General features: G+C 39.8%; 2 protein-coding genes across 2 annotated transcripts; both read right to left on the reverse strand.

Annotated features, from left to right (window-relative positions):
- Window positions 1-1,968: 1,968 nt before the first annotated feature.
- Window positions 1,969-9,160, reverse strand: igf2b (insulin-like growth factor 2b). Its single transcript, XM_041996621.1, has 4 exons — window positions 8,952-9,160; window positions 7,977-8,127; window positions 6,272-6,453; window positions 1,969-4,878 (listed from the first exon to the last, which is right to left on the reverse strand). Exons 1-4 carry the CDS (start codon window positions 9,024-9,026, stop codon window positions 4,639-4,641), a joined length of 648 nt encoding a protein of 215 aa, XP_041852555.1. The 5' UTR covers window positions 9,027-9,160; the 3' UTR covers window positions 1,969-4,638.
- Window positions 9,161-10,819: 1,659 nt separating this feature from the next.
- Window positions 10,820-16,297, reverse strand: th (tyrosine hydroxylase). Its single transcript, XM_041998259.1, has 13 exons — window positions 16,130-16,297; window positions 15,548-15,751; window positions 14,780-14,954; window positions 14,573-14,661; window positions 14,379-14,446; window positions 14,219-14,269; window positions 13,506-13,651; window positions 13,273-13,408; window positions 12,972-13,041; window positions 12,801-12,857; window positions 12,399-12,494; window positions 12,181-12,314; window positions 10,820-11,603 (listed from the first exon to the last, which is right to left on the reverse strand). Exons 1-13 carry the CDS (start codon window positions 16,211-16,213, stop codon window positions 11,444-11,446), a joined length of 1,470 nt encoding a protein of 489 aa, XP_041854193.1. The 5' UTR covers window positions 16,214-16,297; the 3' UTR covers window positions 10,820-11,443.
- Between the last annotated feature and the right edge of the window lie 5,217 nt (window positions 16,298-21,514).

Genomic DNA, 21,514 nt, shown 5'->3' on the forward strand with positions numbered 1-21,514 from the left:
CATACCTTAAGAAGAGAAAATAACATTTCACCCTTCCCCACATCCAATTTTAAAGGAGTATTTGCATAATTAAGTAATTCATGTTCTATCTACACTCAGATCTCTCCTTTGAGGTTAGGCCAAGGTATCTACTTTACTGATCGAGTCTCTGACTTGTTTTGGTTTACTTATGTTGTGCCAGACGGTGTCCTTTCAGGCACAATGATGGCATGATGAGCCCTGAGGCGCAGGGAGTGCATGATCTCATCTCCAGGTTTTAGAGTCATACCAAACACCCATAGGGAAAATGTGAGTCCCATAGCAAGCACACACAGTCAGCACAAGATAAGCTCTTTGTTTTGGAGTGAAGCATTAATAACTCTGTATGATTAGTTTATCAATCAAACAAAATGACACTGCAGAATTCAGTTGCTCAAATCAAACATTTGCATGCAAGCATTCAGTGTATGCATTTTCTGTGTGAACTTGTGCAGCCTCCAGCTATCAGAAGTAATCTATTTTTGACAGCATACACATCCAGTGTTTCTCCCCTGTTTTTGAGGTGGAATGGACCCCTTAGTAGGGCAATAAGGTTTCATGAGACAGGCAAAGGTGATTTAATAGAGCGATTTATGACCATAAAACACAGAACATGAGCTCCTCTACAACAACAGCCTACCAGGCTCTCCATTATGCCAGAGGCAACACATGTGCATCTCATCACTGTAAGACAAAACGTTGCATTAAAGCCAGAGAAAAAGAGATTTTTGCACTTCTGGTTGTAAAGTTTAAACTCTTTGATGCCAACCTAAAGCATTTCAGATGGCTCCAGTAAACTCTGTTGAACCAAGATAACCTCAGTGCCCCAAACTGTTCCATTCTGGGAAGACAGACGCTGTAAATCTGCCTAGTAACAGACATCTCATGGGTGGGTGTGTGCCTCCATATCCAACAATGGAGGCATGCCTCCATTTTCAGGAGGCATGTGATAATTTGAAACATGTCAGTTGCTAAACTAAGCTGCTGAAGCAAAGTTTGCTCTAGTAGTTAAGGATAGAGGATGGAGAATTAGTGTGTCAAACTGATCAGATTTAGAGAAAGACTGAGGAGTTATGATCAGCCTGTCTGAGACTGCGGGTACTGATCTCCCTTTAGCAGAAGAAAGACAGACAACTGCTCAGGCAGCCAAATTGAGGGAAAAAAGAGAGAAGTAAAAGCAGCTGGAGATTCTTTGCGAAGCCTCACCATGTAATAAATCATTGACTTGATACAGAAGGTTTAAGTGATATAAAATATTTTAAAAATGGCCCCCAAGCATAACACACTGCCAGCACACATCAAAGATGAGCAAACAAAACTGAACAAAGCAGTAAATCTTTTAGACATTGTACGTTTGATAAAATGTTTTTTTTTATTGATATTAAAAATGAAAGTACATGAATTGTGCATTTCGGACGTTCTAGCGTGCAGAGGTTAAATCAATAAAATACACACAGGCTGAGTGAGCTACTGACACAGAAAAAGTTGCCATTGCCCGGCAAGTTATCTCTTCATATTCAGCGAAAAGAAGTGGTTGTCTTTCACGCCATTTAATAAGAACACTAGAGTAGCCTGTTTGAACATTACAATAGTGAATGAATGCAGTCCTAGCAGGAAAATATAAAATATAATAATAATAATATAATAATAATAATTGCACTGCCTGCTTTGTTGCACAACTGAAGTAGAATATAATTAAGAGACCAGACGCAGCCTTGATAATGGAGACAGATAAAAGGTTTTCTCTTGACTCTTCACCACAGTACTATATGGCAAGTATCCATTAAGTCTATTCCATGGGGTGATACTTGATACAACAGAGGGAGAAACTATTATGTGGCACAGAATGACCTTGTTTCGGAGATGGGCTTGAGTGGCTTGTCACAGAGAATTTTATCATTGTGGGCAAGTACAGGTAACAGCCTCAGCTGCCCTTCCACAACAAGATAATCACTTTAACTCAGCAACAACTCCACTTGTCCCGCAGAGAGCACAGATTCTTTTTTTTTTTCTTCTTCCTGAGTGCTTCAAAAATGGTTCAGCGTGATAGCCCTTCATCAAATGCATTATGGATGCATTACTGGAAGATCGTGAGGGGTGAATGCAACCAAACCCCAACACATATGCCATAGATGATCACAGCCGTTGTCTTTTAAAAAGATAGATAGTCTCTCTTTGACAATGACCTGTAGTTGACCCTTAATTGTTGCTTGCATCATAAGTGACATCATTAGGGCATCAATATGATGATTTGGTTGGGTCACGTGTAAGCGAATCCCAAACTCTACAGCTGAGCAAACTTCAATGGCCTTATAAGCCAACACACACGCTACCGCTGGCACTGGCACACATAAGGTGCTCCTTAGAAGATCATAGGACACCATGCACAATTACAAAGACATGATTTAATGAAGGACTGATCATTTCTCCGCCATAATTACTAAAGTGGCTTTAGAAACATAGTGGGATTGAGTACAATCAATGTTGAACAGATATTTTTACCATTAATGAAAAAGTCATTCCCGATGCTTTTCTTTTCTCAGACAACCCTGACAGGCTTCTGGAAATCCATGCAGACCATCCTTTTCAGAGTATGTGCCTATTTCTGTGACATAACATGCCTAAGTAATCCAGGCTATGCTGCATTTAAAAGATTAATTTATGGTAACTATTGCAAATGAACAAGGAAAAGAAAAAAAGACATTATTTTTGGTACAAAGCATCTACAAAAAGCCTTACAACTCCAATTGGAAAACAGAGATCATACAAAATAAATCCATCAGTTGAGCATCAGTGCTACGTATATTATTTGGACCAATTTTTCAAATATATTTTATAACAAAATAAATAATGCCTTTATACAGTGCCCTTATTTGTATTTCAACAAACAAACAAAAAAGCTTGGCGGCTCATTACGCAAGATACAGCTCAGACTAAAGGAAAATAACACAACGTCCCTGGAAACTAATTATATATCTTTATATATATCTTTATATGCATTTATATATATATACATATATATATATATATATATATATATATATATATATATATATATATATATATATATATATATATATATATATAGTATTTTCAAGTATTTGTTTTCAGGCAAAAGCATGTGAATACTACTGATATAAAATAAAAATAAAATGTTAGTTGACATTATTGCTGTTTTTTTCCCTTTGAATTGAAATTTTTGTGCCTTTCATTAAAACTGTAAAAGAACATCATAACAATGACCATAAAAAAAAAATCTAACTTGGTAAAACAGGAATGTCACGGTACCAGAAACTGACAGGGTTTTCTTCTTTTTTTTCATTGAAACATTGATATGAAAAAAAGACAAAATAAAATAGAATCATTATCCCACTCGTTCTTTGTCCATGCCATGTTACTTCCTGTCAGAGCAGTCTGCAAAGCCATTGCAAACTGGAAGTACTGTCCCACAACTATAGTACTGTCCAAATCCAGGCGGTCCATGGTGTCCCATATGTGTCCTCACACTGCTCCGTGTGTCCAGCAGTCTCCAGGGGACAGGAGGAACAGGGACTAGGTCTCAGGTCCCCCATGCTGCTTATGCTGGCAAACTAGTAATGAGCAGCCGCCAGTACTTGCCATGAGCCTAGATGCCAACACTGCCCATACTTTCCTCAGTGACTCTTCCCCCTTGACAGTGCCACTGCCAGGAGCTCCCCCATATCCTTTATTTTCCATTTTTTTAAAGTCACACTTTCCTTAAAACGGAAAGTTTAATATTCATTCCAAAAAAAAAAAAAAAAAAAAAAAAAAAAAAAAACGTGCTTTTCAACCTCTTCTTTGAGTCCATTCCCAAAGCTAGCACCATGACATTTTTTAAGCTACACGTTCATTGTTCATAAAAAAATAGTGCCATTTTTTCTTTACTTTGACGTAATCCGTGGCAATGTGCAATTTTGCAGACTCTTTTCTGCTTTTTGTTTGTCATCAAAAAGGTGCTGGAACAGGAATCTAATTTTGCAAAATAATTCCTTACAGTGTGGAAGTCCCTTTTATAGGTAGAGGTGCAAACTAATAAGAAAAATAACTAACAGAGATGGTCTTTTCCTTTAGGAAAAATGATGTGGAATGGATTCTTTCATGCAAGTTGCTCTTCATTTCAGTTGTCTTCCACCAGGACAAAAACATTCCATTAGGTGTCCTCTTGACACTTGCAAACCACAGATCTATTTCATCTTCTTTTCCCCCTTCCCTTTTCTCTTTTGCTTAAGGATCCACCTGAATTGTATTCAGCCGAATTGTTAACTTTTTGTTCAACATTTGTGTTTGTGCCTTTTGTATCAGTGACTGAAAGAAGGGAGCGAAAGAGTTCAGACAGGAAGAATGTGAAGGCATGTTTGTGTGCTGGAAGAGGGTGGGTGGGTGGATGAGGTTGAGGTCGGGGAGGTGGGGGGCATAAGAAAAGGGGCCAGGGGTTCAAGACGTAGTGGACGAGAGCAGGGGGAGGGACTGGTGGGCTCGGAAAGGGCAGGGGAGGTCAAAGAGGACTGCCACAGAAATGACGTCAGAGACAAAGCTATAATCCCCTAGTCTTTTTTGTCACCCTCAAACTCTTGTCTGTGCAAAGGGCTGGCAGCGGGCTCATTTGTGGTTGACAAAGTTGTCCGTAGTAAGCAACACAGGGGGCAGTTTGCTGGGAAGGCTGATCAAGGGCCTGTGGAAGATTGACTGCTCCTGGGCTTTAATCTTGTCCGCCTGCCTCCGAAACTTTTTGGCCCTCAGGATGGCAGGGACGCCCCTTCGGAGCCGCTGAGCCGCGTTCCTATCCCACACCTCGTATTTGGAATACTTCACGGTCAAATGTTGCTTCCTTGGGACTTCCTATTGTGGCGTGCAGGCAAAAACAGAGGAAAAAGGGAAAACAGGGAGTCAGTTCATTAGGGGTGATAAGATACTGTGCATGTGCTCATTACAATGGAGGAAAGAATTGTTTATTTTGTGAAAACATTAAGTCATTGTTGGGCCAGTAAAATCAAAAAGTCATTCTTATAGTGCTGAACGTCATAACAGCTTTGCCTTGCCTCCAGCTTGCCTTTGTTTTGGTTTCCTTGACTGAGGGAAGCTGTCAACAAGTACTTAGTTCAGCCTCTTTAACATACTGTCAAAGGGAAGGGCGGTCACTAGCCTCATATACATATGAGAAGCAAGTCATCATTCTGCTAACAGTCTGCTAAAGTGTTAAGTCCACAGACCTTATAAAACACTGTTTTAAAAACACAGCCATTTCACAGCACCTATGCTAACATAAGTGTGGTGCTGAGTACCAGAGGTAGAGAAGAGGTGGGAATGATTGCAATGAAGCTAGGGTTTATGCATAAGTAGCTAGTGCTCCATCTGAATGGCTTGTTTTGGTCCTGCCACTTGAACAGTGTTTATCCCCCTTCATTCACTCCAGGACTGCTCAATAGCCTAAGAACAGCTGGCCCCCAGAGCATGTTGTACCCACCAGCTCTCCCTACTGAGACAAACAAGGGACATGTCCAAACTAATTCCTTAGAAGCCTGTTTTTCTTCCTTTTCTTTGCATTTCAAGATAGGATTTATCTATTTTCTCCTGACATTTACAACAAATGTGTGTTTTCATATATACTGTATAAATATGATTAGTTAAACATTGCTTTAATTACAGTCAAAGCAAAAGCTTTCTGAACAAATTTCCAAGTCTTGTCTAAAGAACATTTTAAGGGATTTTAAGGTCTGGAAAGTAGCCAGAGTTCAGCCTTGTGACTGCAGTGAAAAGATCTGAAATGCTTGGACTATTCTCTGCTTGTTTATAGTATATTTCAGTGAAGCTCTACTGGCTAGGACAGGTGTTTCTGACCAGTTATTTTCTTGATAGCAAGACTTGTTGTTCCATAACTAACAATCAGACAATAAAAACATGCTATTTTATTGTGGTTCAGCAGTCTTCACCATCTCTCTCTTACACACACACACACCTCAGTCTGTGACCATGACTGTCATTTCCTGAATAAAGTGTGCTGCAACTGCCTTGATGTTTTCCGTGATGGTCAGCACTTTGCATGGAAGGTAATTGCTTAGCATTGACCCTTTAACAAGATAAACCTGTCTGTGTGGATTTCAGTCTGTACTCAGTGTCTGTGACATAAGGGTAAGGTGAATGGAGACAAAAAAGGAGGAGGACAAACAGAAATTGGGATTTCAACCTTTTCCCATACTGGTATGTTGTTGTTGTTGCTGCTGCTTAGACGCACCTGTTTTAGTGCGGGCATCACTGGTAGGACCTGTAGAGAGGTGGCTGACACGTCCCTTTCAGACTTGGCGGGTTTGGCACAGTACTGCTCCAGCAGGTTGAGGTCACAGCTACGGAAACAACACTCCTCTACGATCCCACGGTTCTGGCTGCGCCCTCTGTAACCCCTGCTGGTTGGCCTACCTGAAGAGAAACACAGCAACAGTTGAAGATAAGGAGGGTCAGGTTAAGGGCTGAAAACACAACACTGGCATCAGTAATGAATCTAGGTTGTTTTTGCAGGATTACTCCAACAATCATGGCAGCCCTTGGAGAAAAGAGGATAAAAGGAAATCTATGACCAATTGCAACAAATCTTTTTGTTTGTAGGGGATAATCTGATTAGGGATATCTGGAAGTCCTTAAATGAGTGAATACACAAGTAAACACCCTGTGCTCTGAGCACCAAAGAAGAGTAACAGGAGCAAAAAAGCTCTCTGTAACAACTTGGAGTAATAAATACATAAAATGACAACTCTTCTGTGACCTTGAGCTTTGTCAAGTTAGTAGAGAGAGGAGAGGAAGGACAGAGAGGTGGGAAAAACAAGCGAAAGGAATCAATGGGTCTTTACTGGCAGGAGGAATCCAAAACAAAACAGGAAGAGAGTAAAGACATGAGAGAAAGGTGAAGACAAATAAAGTGAGGGGGTGGATGGTTAGCATGTTGCACAGGGTAACATAATACATGATCAATAAAGGCCTTATTTGAAGCCTTGCGACCCACATAACTTTGGAGAAATCTCATGGGAGGGATGGCTAGATTTGACTGCAGGACGAGGAACATGAGAGAGCGAGAGCGAGTGATTGGGGGGAGGAGGAAGAGAAAAGGCGGAGAAAGAGCTCATCTCTGATGGCCCAAAATGGATAACGATCCTTCTGACTGGTGAAAAGCTTCGGTGGCAAGCGGAACACAAAGAAACTGCTTGTCCATCAAAGGCAACAAGCAGAGGATGGGATGCAGAAAGTAACTTTTGAAACAAAATCACACCAATCAGGAGAAGTCGTTTATGTCACAAACACTGCAGACTGAGCAAACAGAAGCTTATCCAGTTGAGGATTAAAAACAATGCTTTCAAGTAAAGCTTTACAGCTACTCCATCATCACCACAATGCAGGCAATGATCAGACTTAATGTTAATGATCTTTCCTCTCAGCCTGACATCAAAATCACCCCTCACCCCCCACCTATCCAACTCATCAGTGTGGTCTCCTGGCCTGGGAACACTGGTGCTGAGGTGACTGGTATGCCTCTTGGGGTGCTATTACTTTACTGGTAAACAAGTGGCCCATTGTGTCACCAAGTCGTGTGTGTCTTCGCAACTCGCTGGCCTTTCATATGCAATGAGAAGTATGGGCTGTAAGCAGACTCAGCAGAGCAGCCTGGACGAGGTCTTGAGACTCACAGCTGGCTATAATCTCCCTCTCTCGTTTTCTCTCTCTCGCTCACTCACTCGATTCTAACTGTGTGCGCGCACGCGCGTGTATGGGCGTCAGTGCGTGAGAAAGAAAAATAGCAAACACGCATACCACACAGCCACAGACAGTCTCAGCTATCCAAACAGATGTGTGCGAATGAACAACAGAGGGATTGAAGAGGAGGGGAAACAAAAGGCGAATCATCATTTATGCGGCTCTTTGTGAAAACTTGTTATTGCTCTGAAACCTACTGAAATAGAAGCCTCTGTCTTCACAAACGAACTGCAGCGCATCCACCAGTTCTCCCCCACACAAAGTCTCTGCCGAGGCCATTTCAACAACGTAGAGCGTGAGAGCCAGGGCGAACAGCAGCGCGCGACTGGTCGAAGACATCTTCTTGACCTGCAGGCAAGAACACACATTGCAGAATAAGATCGTTTACAGAGAGCTGGAATGACAGAAAGATCTTTGCTTAGTAAAGTAAGAAATTAAAGTCCACATTTTTTCTCATGCATGAGCAGCACGTACGTCCAGTGTCAAAAACGTTCTGTTCACTGAGGTCTTTTACGCGAGTCAAATCATATCAAATAAGCACATCCCCCCTCCCCCCTTCCCAGATTTTTATCAGCTGCTGTCATGCGTGTGACACCTGGGAGAAGTGCTTATTCTGAAGGAAAAAGTCGCCAGTATCTGCCCCTCTCACTCTTACACAACACTTTGGAAAGTTGCAAGACCGGCAGCTCGATAGTTAACTTGCCGAAAAGCCAGACTCAGCATTTATTTTCCCCTTGCTCACCCCGAAGTGAGCTCAATGACCCTCAGACTTACCGCCCCCTACCTACCGGCAAGAAGACCAGCTGTTTTGCCCCATGTCCATCCAATAGCGCATCATCCAGACCGAAGATGAAAGATTCCTCTAGAGTTCTTTACTTATGTTATAACGCCAATGCGTCGTAGTCTCAGAGCGCAAAACGCTGTTAGCAGTTTATGCGTTCTCAACTTTCTGAGCTGCATGCACATTAAGAGATGCCCGGCTGTTCAAACTGTACAAAACTGATGCAAGCAAGCATCTACTAATCCCAAAACTGTTTTATCGCTTTGAAAATAGCCGGTGAAACATCGCTACCGTCCTGACAGCCCTGAGTTTCATTACGCGCACTGACGCAGCCAGGTAATTAAGAAAGCAAAAGAAAAAAGAAAGGAAATCAATTAGCCTCTGTTGTTACCTTTATTCTGCTGCTCTCTGTTCTCTGGCAGGTGTGGCAAAGTGAGTGGTGTCCGTGTCTTTGCTGGGTTTCCATGTCAGATGGCAGTAGTCAACGTGGTGGGAGTTATTTGGTTGGAGAGATTGCAGGTGAGTTAGTTTCCCTGTTAGTGAGGCTATAGATGTGATGTGTGAGAGGCTGTCCCAAAGACCAGGCGACAGACAAAACTTCTCAGCGAGAAGTATTTTATACTAAAACACGCCCCTTACACTCACCCACCCCTCGCTCCTCCTCTTTACAGCTAAAAAAAAAAAAAAAAAAAAAAAAGGCATGAGATGTTTTATGGAAAAGTGCTTAAAGGAAGAAACGGCAAGATGACAACGAGAGGGAGAGGCTTAGAGTCACAAAATATGGAACGTTTCCATTGGCATTTTCCACGTTTACGCACTGTAACCTACAATCAGAGTGTTTACACACAGGGCGCAGACTGAACAAGAATAACTGTAATGCCTTCGTCTCCAAGAAAAATGTCAATGTCTCCGCCCTGCTGTAATTAAGATTAGCATCCAGTAAAATCAGTTCGGCCAAGGTCTGCGGCTGTCCTCTGACTCAGGTGTAGATGTTGTCGCTGAGGTCAAAGGTGTCTGACAGTGGAGTGGAAACTAACTTTGGTTTCCCCAGCGGGTTGGCGCAAAACCTGATGTTGAAGCAGAGAAGGAGGACGCAGCAGTGGACAGACTCTTGGAGGCAAAAGCAGCCCCACTATTTAAAAGTCTTAATTCACAAAATGTAGCACCACAGGATAATATTAACTGCCAGGATAGATGCAAGTGTTAAAGACTTAAATTAATAAATACTTTTTAAAAAAGACTAACTCCCTCGTTATAAAGGTATTGATTCATTGAGTACAGCAATAAAACGGGCATCCAGGTCTTAGATGTTCATGCATATAGAAATACTTGAGAAAAACCTACTACATGCATAAGAAAGCACATTCACTTTTTTCTGTTCAAAGCAGTATGAAGGTTCTTTTATGTAAGCGTGTCTTCAGCAGAAGGTAAAAATGTGAACGTGTCTTCAGACTCAGGCTGACACCTACTGGCCCGATTAGCGAACTTCCGTTTGTTTGTCTTGCAGCTTTTAAGCAGGCACTTAATACTGAACTGCTGGTCCAGAACCTCCTCGCTGGACCAGCAGTGAGTAGGGGGTCTGGAATTTGTAAAGGATGAGCTCAAGACCCTAACTGAGACCCCCCCCCCCCCCCCCCCCCCCCCCGCACACACACACACACACACACTCACACAAACTCTCACACATCCTCCGCGCACCACCACAATTACAATGCAGGGACAATTACACACTAAACACCTTGTATGAAAAGGGATTCTATCTATCTATCTATCTATCTATCTATCTATCTATCTATCTATCTATCTATCTATCTATCATCTATCTATCTATCATCTATCTATCTATCTATCTTTCATCTATCTATCTATCTATCTATCTATCTATCTATCTATCTATCTATCTATCTATCTATCTATCTTTCATCTATCTATCTATCTATCTATCTATCTATCTATCTATCTATCTATCTATCTATCTATCTATCTATCTATCTATCATCTATCTATCTATCTAGAGAACAGCTCCCTCTTGTGGCCAACTTAGAATGGATTAAATGACAAGTGAAATATTGGATAACATATTTCCATTTCATTTGCAAAACTAACTGTGGTCATTAACAATTTCAAATACACGTTTTGTTTGCAATTATTTATTTATTACTTGATGCATTTTTTCAACTGTTTATCACATGGATATATATATATATATATATATATATATATATATATATATATATATATATATATATATATATATATAATTTGTATTCTTCTTTTATTATGCATTTACATTAAGAGACAAAACAGCATCACATACACAGCAATACCTAAATAACTTAAAACCAAATTAATCTGCAAATAACTACTCAAATATTCAATTCACATGTGCATAAAATAAAGCTTTTAATAAGTTGTTATGGATTTTTTGTTTTTGTTAAAATAAACTATTAAAATATACACTTCAATCTGCACTATACAGGTATGTTTCTTTGATTATAATATAGTCAATTAGGTGTCTTTTTTAATACATTCATAATCACATTTCCATTTAGTTTTGGCTCTAATGTTCACACATTTTTCAATACAGTTTTGCTTTAAAGGCATAAACAACCAAGTCAAGTAAAACCAAATCATATCATGAATGCATCCACTCCCAGCAAAGCATTTTACATCTTTGGAGACTTTGCTGGGGCTGCATTTTAAAGTTTTTAGGGTTACAACCTTGCTGGCCAACCAGGCAGCTAGAACAAGCAACAACTCAGTGTCAAACTGGAGGTACAGCACACAAAGATGAACACATTGGTCTGTCACATGTTGGACATGGCAGAGCTCTGCAAAGAGGAAGCAAACAATAGCAGGATGATTACTGAGACCGGGGCTTCATCATGACAAAACGCTGAGGGCGTCTGTCAGGGCCTTGAGCTCATCCTTCACACATTCCAGACCCCCTTGGATTTTCAGGGGATTGTCCAGGACTTCGACACTGCAGGTGTATGGATCAAACCTGACAGAGAAGGGGCGTTTGATCCCAGCTACATACCTCCTGTGGGAGAAATTCAAGAAGTTAGAAGATCAGAGAGAACAAAACCTGCAGAATTAATTTAGCCTAAACAAACTCTCCTTAAATTGAACAAAAACAGTTGCTTTTTTGGCCTGTGGTGCATGCATAAAAACACACTCGTATATAGTAGCACTCATAATACACTCTATAACCTGTCATATTAACTATGCTTTACCAAACACCCCCAAAATGATTGTTTTCTCATTCAGAGTGGCAGGGATGTCATGTGCCATATTTCACTGGAGACTGAAGACTGTCAAAACACTCACTAAAGCTACTTGTTTTGCAGAGCAACATCTGATGTGTTTGCCAACTAAAACTCCAACATTTTGCCTTGGTAAGACAGACTACATTGGTAACAGCTGTATTCTAGCTGCTATGGCTGACCTACAAAGGTTTGTGGCCTCAGGGCTTGGCCGGCTGTTCTCTGACCTTGTCCTTGCATAACCTCTTTCTCTCTCTCTCTCTCTCTCTCTCTCTCTCTCTCTCTCTCTTGCTTCCTTTTTCTCTTGCTGTATATTTCTTGGTGTGTTTGTCTGGTTTAATAAAGATAAAATACCTGAATTTCTCCTTGGCATCAGTAAAACTCTCAGATACAAAGTAAACAGGCTGGTAGGTCTGGTCTTGATAGGGCTGTACTGCTGCAGAGTCTGGATCAAACTCCCGTGTCTCTGGTTCATCAGACAGAGAGTGCTAGAAGGAAGTTGAAAAAAGAAAATTAGATGAGGACTCGGTTGGCTGTTCTTGATTTAAAGAAAATAAAATGCTGGAACGTACCACAAGTTCTCCATAAGAGGAAAGCAGTCCAGCCCCATAAGCCTTTATCTCACCATTTTGCTTACATAGGCCATACTCAACTGTGAACCAGTAGAGCTGATGGAAGAAACACACAGTGGGGTGATTGAAAAAGGGAGAATTGGAATGGATAACCATTTCATTATTTATGTGTGGCAATTTAGATCAGGAACCTTGGAAAAAACAGTTATGGAAAGAAGGGTGGGGGTCACACACTGTGTAATTACATTGATTTGCAGCCTGTTATAATTTCTCTACACCACTACTAATAACCCTGGCGCAGATCTTGCTTTCTAAAAGGTCCAACACAATCTTCGCCTCCTCACTTCTGCTCATTAGATTTCGTAGATTCCCCATGTGTTGGTATTAGGACTGGAGTTTTACCGTGGACAGTTTCTCAATGTCTTCATCTGATGCTCCCAGAGATGCCAGACCAAGATTCTGCAAAAAAGTCAGTTAAAAATTATGGTCACAATTTTTTTTTTTTTACCAAAACAAAACAGCACAGCATGGGAAATAATAATCTGTTAGACTGGAAGGATGTGTGACTCTGACCTGTGAAAACTGGGCAAAAGTGCGATCAGCCAGCATGGGGACGTGACCCAGAAGTTCATGGACACAGTCTCTGAAAGTAAAATCTAATTCAGCTGTAACCATAATAAATACACCTTAAAACATATTTTACAAAAACCAGCATGAAGTTTCCCTGAACCGAGCTGAGAGACAGACTGGGGAAAAAAGTTATGCCAAATTAATAAATACGCAAGATTTTTGGACAAGTTCTGCAACCACATGGTTTTGTATGTTCAGAATCCACTTTAAGAAACAAAGCCAGAGGAGTCACGGGGTGACTTACGGTTCTGGGGAGTGCATAGGGGAGGAGGCGTGTCGGATGTACTGGGTGCACTGGAACACACGGAATGCCAGACTGGCCAGAAAGTCTCTAGCTGAAAGCAGACCCGCCACCGGACGCAGCTGAAACCCTGTGCGCTCTGGGTGAGTTCAAGAGGAAGAAAGAATCTAACCGCAATGGTCGGACTGTCTGTGTTTAGGTATCATTCCTTTCATTGCTTCACATGCAGACGTTACCTTTGAGGAAGCGTGACACATCTTCCAACTGGGGAATGTTGTCTGGACTGTACCCACAATGTCTCTCAAGCAGACAAAAGGCCTCAAGGTGTTCATTGCAGGCATGGGTATTGTACAAGTCCCTTAAGGTCGAATAGACTTCTCGCCTGATTGGGAACATGCGAACAGTCAGAAATACTGTCTATACCAACAAAGGAGTCAGAAAACAGGATTTGACATTTCAATATCCTCTATTAATATTCTCCAAACCCCTGTCTACTTTTAATTTATTATCATATATGCCGTGATTATAGAAAGAGCAGCCATCCTTCCTATTGCAAATACATTCACAAATGATATTTCCCTCTCACCTCGGTAAGTTACTGAAACTAAAATGGCTTTTTATGTCTCAAACTGTCCAACTGAGAGGAAAACCTTTTGATTTATCAGCTGTTCTTGTAAAATCTGTAAAATCATTTGTTTCCAGACCACTAATGCTCCTGACACCATCACATCTTTGCTGCTCTGAGAGAGCCTTTCATCTGTAATTGGCCAAAATACGCATGAGAGATAAGCCACATTTGTTTCAGAAACAAGATTAAACCGACTCTGAAGATGAGAGGGTCAACTGTTTCCTGACACTAAAACACCAGATTATTTGAATAAATGCAAACATTTATATTTGGTTTAAACTCTGTTGCTTCAAGCTTTAATAAGCATGCAGCACTTCTTACCATGTGCCAATCTCCTCCTCTGTGTATTCTACTCTGGGTATCGACAGCCCACTGAGGATAAACAGATAAACATTTGTCAGGAACAGTAAAATTTTAGTTGTGTATTTATTTTTTTATGGCTGACTGCTGTATACTGTTCAGACTAAAGACTGTATCTCACTGTTTGTAACCAAAAGCAATGTCGCCAATCATCTTCCTCCTCTGTCTGTAGTCCGGGTCTCTGTACCCCTGTTAAAATCAAATATATCAAGACTGATCACATTTTCTGAATCATGACATACTGGTCCAACAACATAAGCAGCTTAGTAATTAGAATTATTCCTCTTCCATGCTACAGGCAAGGGCATTACTTACAGGATGGTCTTGATCTAAGTCTGGATCAAATTTTGTGACCAGATGATGACATCTGTCCAAATCTGCAATTTTCTTTGGGAACCAGTGAACTGGAACAGGAAGCAATAAAAAATAAATAATTTAATTGTACTGTTTCCAAACCTTTTTCACCAAAGTTAATGTAATTTTTGAAGAAATTTGTTTTAGAAACATAGTAAAAGCTGTCACATTTGACTTCTTTGGTGGTTTTGACGTCCTCTGCGTTCCTCTTCAGGGAGCTGACCAGAGTACTGACGTCTGAGAGGTGCACCTCACAGCGAACAAAGTACTCCAGGCCCTCGAGGATTTCCTTCAGTTTCCGGCATGGTCGCGTCTCCAAGTGGTGAATTTTAGCTTCAAATGTCTGTAATACAGTAAACACATCACACAAAAGATTATTTTTAAGCTGTGATGAATGTCATAAATGTCACAAAAGCAAAGTCATAAAAGATTCAAAGCAATATTCTGGATACAAACTAATGTGTGTGAAACAAACATTAGCTTTTAAGATTCTGAAATAAATTAAAAAAGAGAAATTTATAGTTTTCTGGCTAAATGAAAGAGGAGAATATGCATGAACAACAGAAGTAAATACAGTTCTCTTGTTTTACTTAACGAGGTTTAATCTTAACACATTTTTCATGCTCCTTTGGTCACTTTTAAATTAGTGAAAAAGAAAGTTATTAATGGCTAACAAAGAATTACAGAATCCCTTTCAAATAAGAATTTAGAAAATAGAAACGTTTTGAGAAAATCAGGGTTTAAAAAATGCCATACTGTATGGAAAATGCCCCCGATCAAATTTAAACCTACCAACATTTCTTGAAGACTTGATTGTTTCTATTTCTAGTTCCACCATTTACAGCGCCAATATTTTTTTTTAAAGACAAAAGTATATTTTTACACCCCCTAATCCTCGAGTCTCTCATGAAAATCCTTTCGATCTCTTCATGTTACCTCGAAAACCTTGAGTGTCCGGGACAGCGCGGGCGTCTTCGAGCTCCTCAGCGTGAAGAAGATGTTAAGAAGCGCTTTTCCATCTTCCTCCTCAAATACTATGTGGTCCCTGGCCTCAGCAGCCTCTGCCGCCGCAGCGGCGGCTTCTCGCTCCTTTCGCGCGTCCTCGATCAAGCTCTGGCGTCTACCGACGAATCTTGGAGACTGTTTCAAAAAGAAAAATAACAGTCATGCATTTTCCGGTTTAACTCACCGGCGGAGCACACTGACACAACAGGCAACTGTTGGGCTTTTCTTACTTTTTGGATGTCTCTTTGGGCATTTGAAGGGAAAGCTTTACAAATGCTATTAAGGTAAACCCTAAAACAACTATCATAGCACACATTTTAGGACTTAAACGGATGTTCCACGTGCGCATGGTATGGCCGCTGCGTAATGAATGGGTCGCCTTCTCCTCGCACATTTTTGCATATTTAGTGTTCCAATTTTTGACAACTGTGGAAGCCCAAACAACAGATGGACACAGGTATTTGAATAAAACTAACCCGGGCTCTATAAAATTGCCATGTAACCACTTCTTACCGTGATGGAATCCGACCTCTCCAGCTCGGATGCTGCTCTGCGGATGCTCTTTGTGGAGGATGTGGAGCTGCTTGAAAGGGGCATCTTTACGCTCCTAAGTTTTCTGTATTGCCTGTTTATGATAGAGATGACAATGTGCACTCTTTAGACTTCTCAGGCAGTGTTGTGTGCCAGTATTTTTCTTTTTTCCCCAGACAGGTTTCCTCTTTTTATGGGATCATTTGTTTGCAGTTTCTGACGTCATACGCGCTAATCTCACTCTAATCAATGGCTGCGCAGGATCTATCAGACGCAACTTGGAACCGTGTATATATATATATATATATATATATATATATATATATATATATATGTGTGTGTGTGTGTGTGTGTGTGTGTGTGTGTGTGTGTGTGTGTGTGTGTGTATAAAATCACGCATTTGAATTTAAATCGTATTTTCTAAATGTTTGGTACTTTCTCAGAGTTAGATGTGTTCTTTTCATTAAAAGTTTTGCTTACAAATGAGTTTAGAAATGTATAATTTTCTATAATTTAATATTTGTTGGATAAAAACATGAGCTACAAAAGAAATTTGTAGTTTGGTGGTTTCAACCACTCGTTGGATTCACTGCAGTCATCTTAAGACAATAATCAAAGCTTTGACCTTAGGGCTTTATTTAAAGGTTAGACCAAAGAAAAGTCAACTGTGGGAAATTAAGTCACTTTATCAGCTCAATCCAATCTCCACAGCTCCTCACAAATTAAATTTGATTGTAGGTAAAAAAAAAAAAAAAAAAGAAAGAAAGAAAGAAAGAAAGAAAGAAAGAAAGAAAGAAAGAAAGAAAAAGAAAAAGAAAAGAAAAAGGTGAACACATCAGGCAGGGAAAATAACCCATTATTGTTTCCCTTTTCAGGCACTGCCTGTTTCTTACCTCAGCAACAACCACATCAAGTGAATTTGCAGCGCGTTTGGGTGACGACTTTGGCGGTTAACATGATTGTGAGTGATGTACGGTGCCCACAGGCAAGAGCAGGTAAAAGGATTATTTGTGGACTTCTGGCCACATGCTGCCACAGCAGCTACCTTGCAAGGGTGCAGAGGAGGCAGATGGGGTCCTGTGTGGCTCTTACCTTAACCTGAACAAGGCTGGAAATGCTAAAGAGCACTGATGTAGCCCTGGGCGCAGCAGAGGTTCTTTGCTGCATTGGAGGACCATAATGCTGGTCTGATGGGTGACAGATAAAGCAAACTGACAGTAAAATAGAAGCTACCCCTCCACTTGGTTTAAGCCTATTTTCTGCATGGAAACAGAATAATTTGGTGTATGTTTAGATTTCACCCCCTCTTTATCTTGACCTTTTTTGAAACTGGTATGACATAATAGACTGAGCAACAGACAGAAGCTTGACATTTATCCAGAGATAGGAACAATAATCAATTTTATGCCTTCTTCCATCCATCTCTTTCAAGTAGTTTAGTACTTTTTAAGGAAATCAGATGTAGATGATAAGAAACAGTAAAAAAAACTGTACTAGCTGCCTTAGTAATTTATGAGTGAGATTATCCTAAGACACATTGTGTGAAATAACAAGAAAACCCATATATTAGCTAAAAAATCTGGTAAAAGGAAAAAATAAATAATAAATGTGTAAAATCTGAATAGGCATGCACAAACCCAGCTCCATTCAGCTGCTATTAGATTTTACGGATGTAACTTGTTCTTCTTTGTCCTCATTTCAAACGTCTCCTTTCCAGTACTGGATCATTTTATCAAAATCTTCCTCTCTCTGCAACTTCAATACTGTTCAAGCCTAAGAAAACCAGTTATAGTATTTAGTTAGATGCAAGTCAAAATAAAAAATAAAGCCTTTACTATTTAACATATTTATATCAAGCTGTCAGCTGTATGTGTGTTTGTGTGTAGAATTGGTTTTGTTTGCTGTGATATAGAAACTTTTCAATGAAGATATTAAAATATGACATTAGATTAATCTCATCAAACCTGTATGGACTGCTAGTCAAATGGTTATAATTTATAACAGTTTTCATAATGTAATCTAAATGATTGCTTGGTAATTATGACATTTATATTCTTGGGTCTACTTTTACTAAATAAAGGGGAAATTAGAGAAAACTGTTATTCCCCAGTTTATAATGGGGACCACTAAGAAAATCTCCTTTATTTAGCAGAATGTTCAGGAGTTCAAAATCTGATCTCAAGTTATACCAAGTTTTAACAGACCACAGCAAGCACCTGCTTGACTCTGGTGTGCTGCACAGAACATAAGCACATGGAAAATTCATGTCAGTTGTCCCCACTGAGCTGCACCTCACTGTTACTCACACCAGGTATCAAGGTTTGAAACGTCACACCTGACGCCTCTCTGCCATTCAAGCCTCTGTGTTTATCTAATTCCATCTTCTGTCCTGGAAGTGTCAGACGTGTCCACAAATGACAGCAGGATGATAATTATTACAATTATGCATTGATTCAGCTGCAACACGGTGGCTTTGTGTCAGCTTTTTCCTGCATAATTGTAGGACTTCACATGGACTAATTGCAGCTAACACGACCAGCTGGGCTATTATTCGTCATCAACCACATTTCTTTTCCTTCAGTCTCTTCTGAACAATGCCAGTCACATTTGTGGGCTCATCAAACTCATTCAGTTTGATGAGAAGAAACCCCCAAATAAATGTCCCATTTACTGTAATAATGTTGGGTAAACATGCTCAAAATTAGTTTGTATGACTTTAGTGATTCAGTTTGACTATTGAATCATTCAAGAACTTGTGTGTGCATTTACCTGTAAGCATTGCAATCTTTTTTAACATTTGCACATCAGTGCATTTCTCCAAACAATTAGTCCAAACTTCAGAACCTGGTGGATAACCTGCAAAAATACTGTAGTTAGTTCAGCACTGCACAGTCCTCAAAAGCAAGTATTTATGTCAATGAAACTGTCAAAGCTATCAAAATGGAAAGTCCTGTCACCACGGAGTACGAACAATGCACTCAAATGGCATAGTCGTGTTTTCATTATGATTGTTTAATCTTAAAGTATTTTTGAATACAAAAAAGTCAGATCATAGAGATACTGCCAGACAATGCCCAAGACAGCACTACACACTGTACAGCCATTTGAAAACTGTAGTAAAGTTACTGTTGTTAGTAGTAGAACTGAATTCATGACACAGCATACATTTGTTTCACATTTTCACTTCATACGCTCTTTGCCATCTTACAGTAATTTGTTCACAGCATTATGCAAAATAAAAATAAAACACCTCAGTCACTTATATACAAAAAATTTATAGTAAGTATCAACCCTTGTGTAGAGTTGTGCACAAGTGTCAAATATGTAAATACATATTACTGTACTGAATGTAACTGAACATACTAAGTCCCTCATGTGCATCAAGACTTTCCTGTTTGTCTGGCCTCATATTTTCATGTACATCACATCAGATATCATCCCTTTGTGATGTACTGAGGAAAGTATCTCCTCGAGTGGTGACTCCACCCTGTGCAGGACTCTGTTATGATCTCCTCCATGGCTGCTAGCAGAGCCATTTGAATATGTGGACGCTGGTTGTACCTCCACCTCCAGGCAAAGAAAAAACTCTACTGGATTTAATGAAAGCTGGGGGTCAGCTGAGCACAGTTGTTCAATTTAGGAGACATTCCAGGAAAATATTCTAAAGAAATGTTTAAAATGTGCTCAATAGACTTTGATAACTAGTTTAACTCTTTTGTATGAAATGACTCGAACAATAAAATGAGGACTATTGGTTTTTATGGGGATTGACGATGACCAAAGCAAATAATAATGTCATAAAATAGCAGAGAATTGTATGAAATCAAATGCTACATGTCCAAAAGCATTTGCAGGTTGATCAGTGCTACTCAGATGTGCACAAATTACTGATTGTTGTGGAGTTTGAACTTATAGTTATGAGAATGTTCATTCTGATGTGAGAAATGCACCAAAGCGACTGAGAAAAACTGTAATTCAGTTATCTTTATGTTTGACTTATTTTTTATTTTTTATTCTCGTTTTTATTGCTAACATGTTAATATTTTATTTGTCAAATTGCTTTTTATCATTTTTAATTTTCCTTTTTACTGCTTGTGTCCTTTTGCTCTTTAAATGACTTTGGGTGGCACTTGTTTTGTTGTTTGAGATAGAACTAAATAAATTAGGCTGAGTTTGAGTTTGGGGACAACTGCGTAAAAACTGCACCACCAAAGACAATGAAAGATAGAGAGTGGCCTGTCTTAGGGCATGAATCTATAGCTTCCATTTCCTCGCTGTTTAAGAAACTACTCAGAAACAGTACTGAGTGAGAATGTGTCTATAAGTTGTCTTTTTGTGTCCATGTACACACACATGAAAATGAAAAATTTTTGTCAAGAAATAAAATCAATAAATTCACCCTGCGACCTTCTGACAAACAGCAACAAAACCATGTTGCTGTTTGAAATGATGGCCTGAACCCAGCTTTGAAAAGCTCTGAAAAAAAGCCAAATAAGGTGACTACAGCTCAGTAGAGGGGACTGAAACCTGCTTTCCCATCCGGTGTGTTCCTTGCTCATAACTTGTTAAATGTGATGCAATAGATCCTAGACATTGCTCTTCTGTGCTATGATCAACACACTGAGCAAAACAGCATGTTATGTAAAACATATTTTCAGACATGATTAAATGTGCTACATTATTAGAGGATGCAAAGAGTCTTAAAGCAGTTTCTTTATCCTCTGTAGCTTCCTCACCGCTTCTCTTTTGTCTGTGTCAATGACTGTGATTGTTTTTGCATGTGACAAAATACAGCTGCCAAGTGGAATGAGTAATCACACAGAGTGCTCTTCCAGTGCTGTTGTCGACATGTAATGACAGCAGTGGCATAAAGTGTTCTAGGGTGGGTGAGTGGTTGAGGGACTGATGCTCAGTGGTTCCTGGTGACTGCCACACCAGTGCCATAGTGGCCTGTTTGTACAGCCGTGTATCTGACATGACCGCAGACATGTCCACCATTACCAGAAGGCTGCTGTGACCCCAACATGATTCACAGCCAGACCCCCAAGTACAATCTCCCATTTCACATTTAAACCATCCTTGGTTTGTTATCATACGGGCTCGACTTTTTGTTTGGTCTGACAAACATTCATTCAATTTGCAAATGTAATTTGATGTGATCCCATCATGACTGAATGGAGCAAGTTGATTGACAATTTCTAATTTAAGCAAAAAAGACTACTTTGATCTTTTTTTTCCTCTGTGATATTCCTGTCAAGTGCTTGTTATTCTTTTTAGAGAAAGGAACAGCAAGTTGTGACGATAAAAAGAGAATGATGAAGAATAAAGATGAAGAAGCTTTTATACTTGTAATTAAAAGGATGTGAT

The sequence above is a fragment of the Melanotaenia boesemani genome, chromosome 10 (genome assembly GCF_017639745.1).
Source record: "Melanotaenia boesemani isolate fMelBoe1 chromosome 10, fMelBoe1.pri, whole genome shotgun sequence".
NCBI classification, from domain to species: domain Eukaryota; kingdom Metazoa; phylum Chordata; class Actinopteri; order Atheriniformes; family Melanotaeniidae; genus Melanotaenia; species Melanotaenia boesemani.

What these genes read in the sequence shown, in the direction of transcription:
- igf2b (XM_041996621.1), bottom strand. Translation starts at nt 9,026, where the DNA reads ATGGAAACCCAGCAAAGACACGGACACCACTCACTTTGCCACACCTGC. An exon ending in CAGAGAGCAGCAGAATAAAG is followed by an intron (nt 8,128 to 8,951) that starts GTAACAACAGAG and finishes TCTTGCCTGCAG; the next exon opens with GTCAAGAAGATGTCTTCGAC. An exon ending in TGATGCCCGCACTAAAACAG is followed by an intron (nt 4,879 to 6,271) that starts GTGCGTCTAAGC and finishes ACGCCACAATAG; the next exon opens with GAAGTCCCAAGGAAGCAACA.
- th (XM_041998259.1), bottom strand. Translation starts at nt 16,213, where the DNA reads ATGCCCCTTTCAAGCAGCTCCACATCCTCCACAAAGAGCATCCGCAGA. An exon ending in AGAGGTCGGATTCCATCACG is followed by an intron (nt 15,752 to 16,129) that starts GTAAGAAGTGGT and finishes TTTTTGAAACAG; the next exon opens with TCTCCAAGATTCGTCGGTAG. An exon ending in GATGCCAAGGAGAAATTCAG is followed by an intron (nt 11,604 to 12,180) that starts GTATTTTATCTT and finishes TTTCTCCCACAG; the next exon opens with GAGGTATGTAGCTGGGATCA.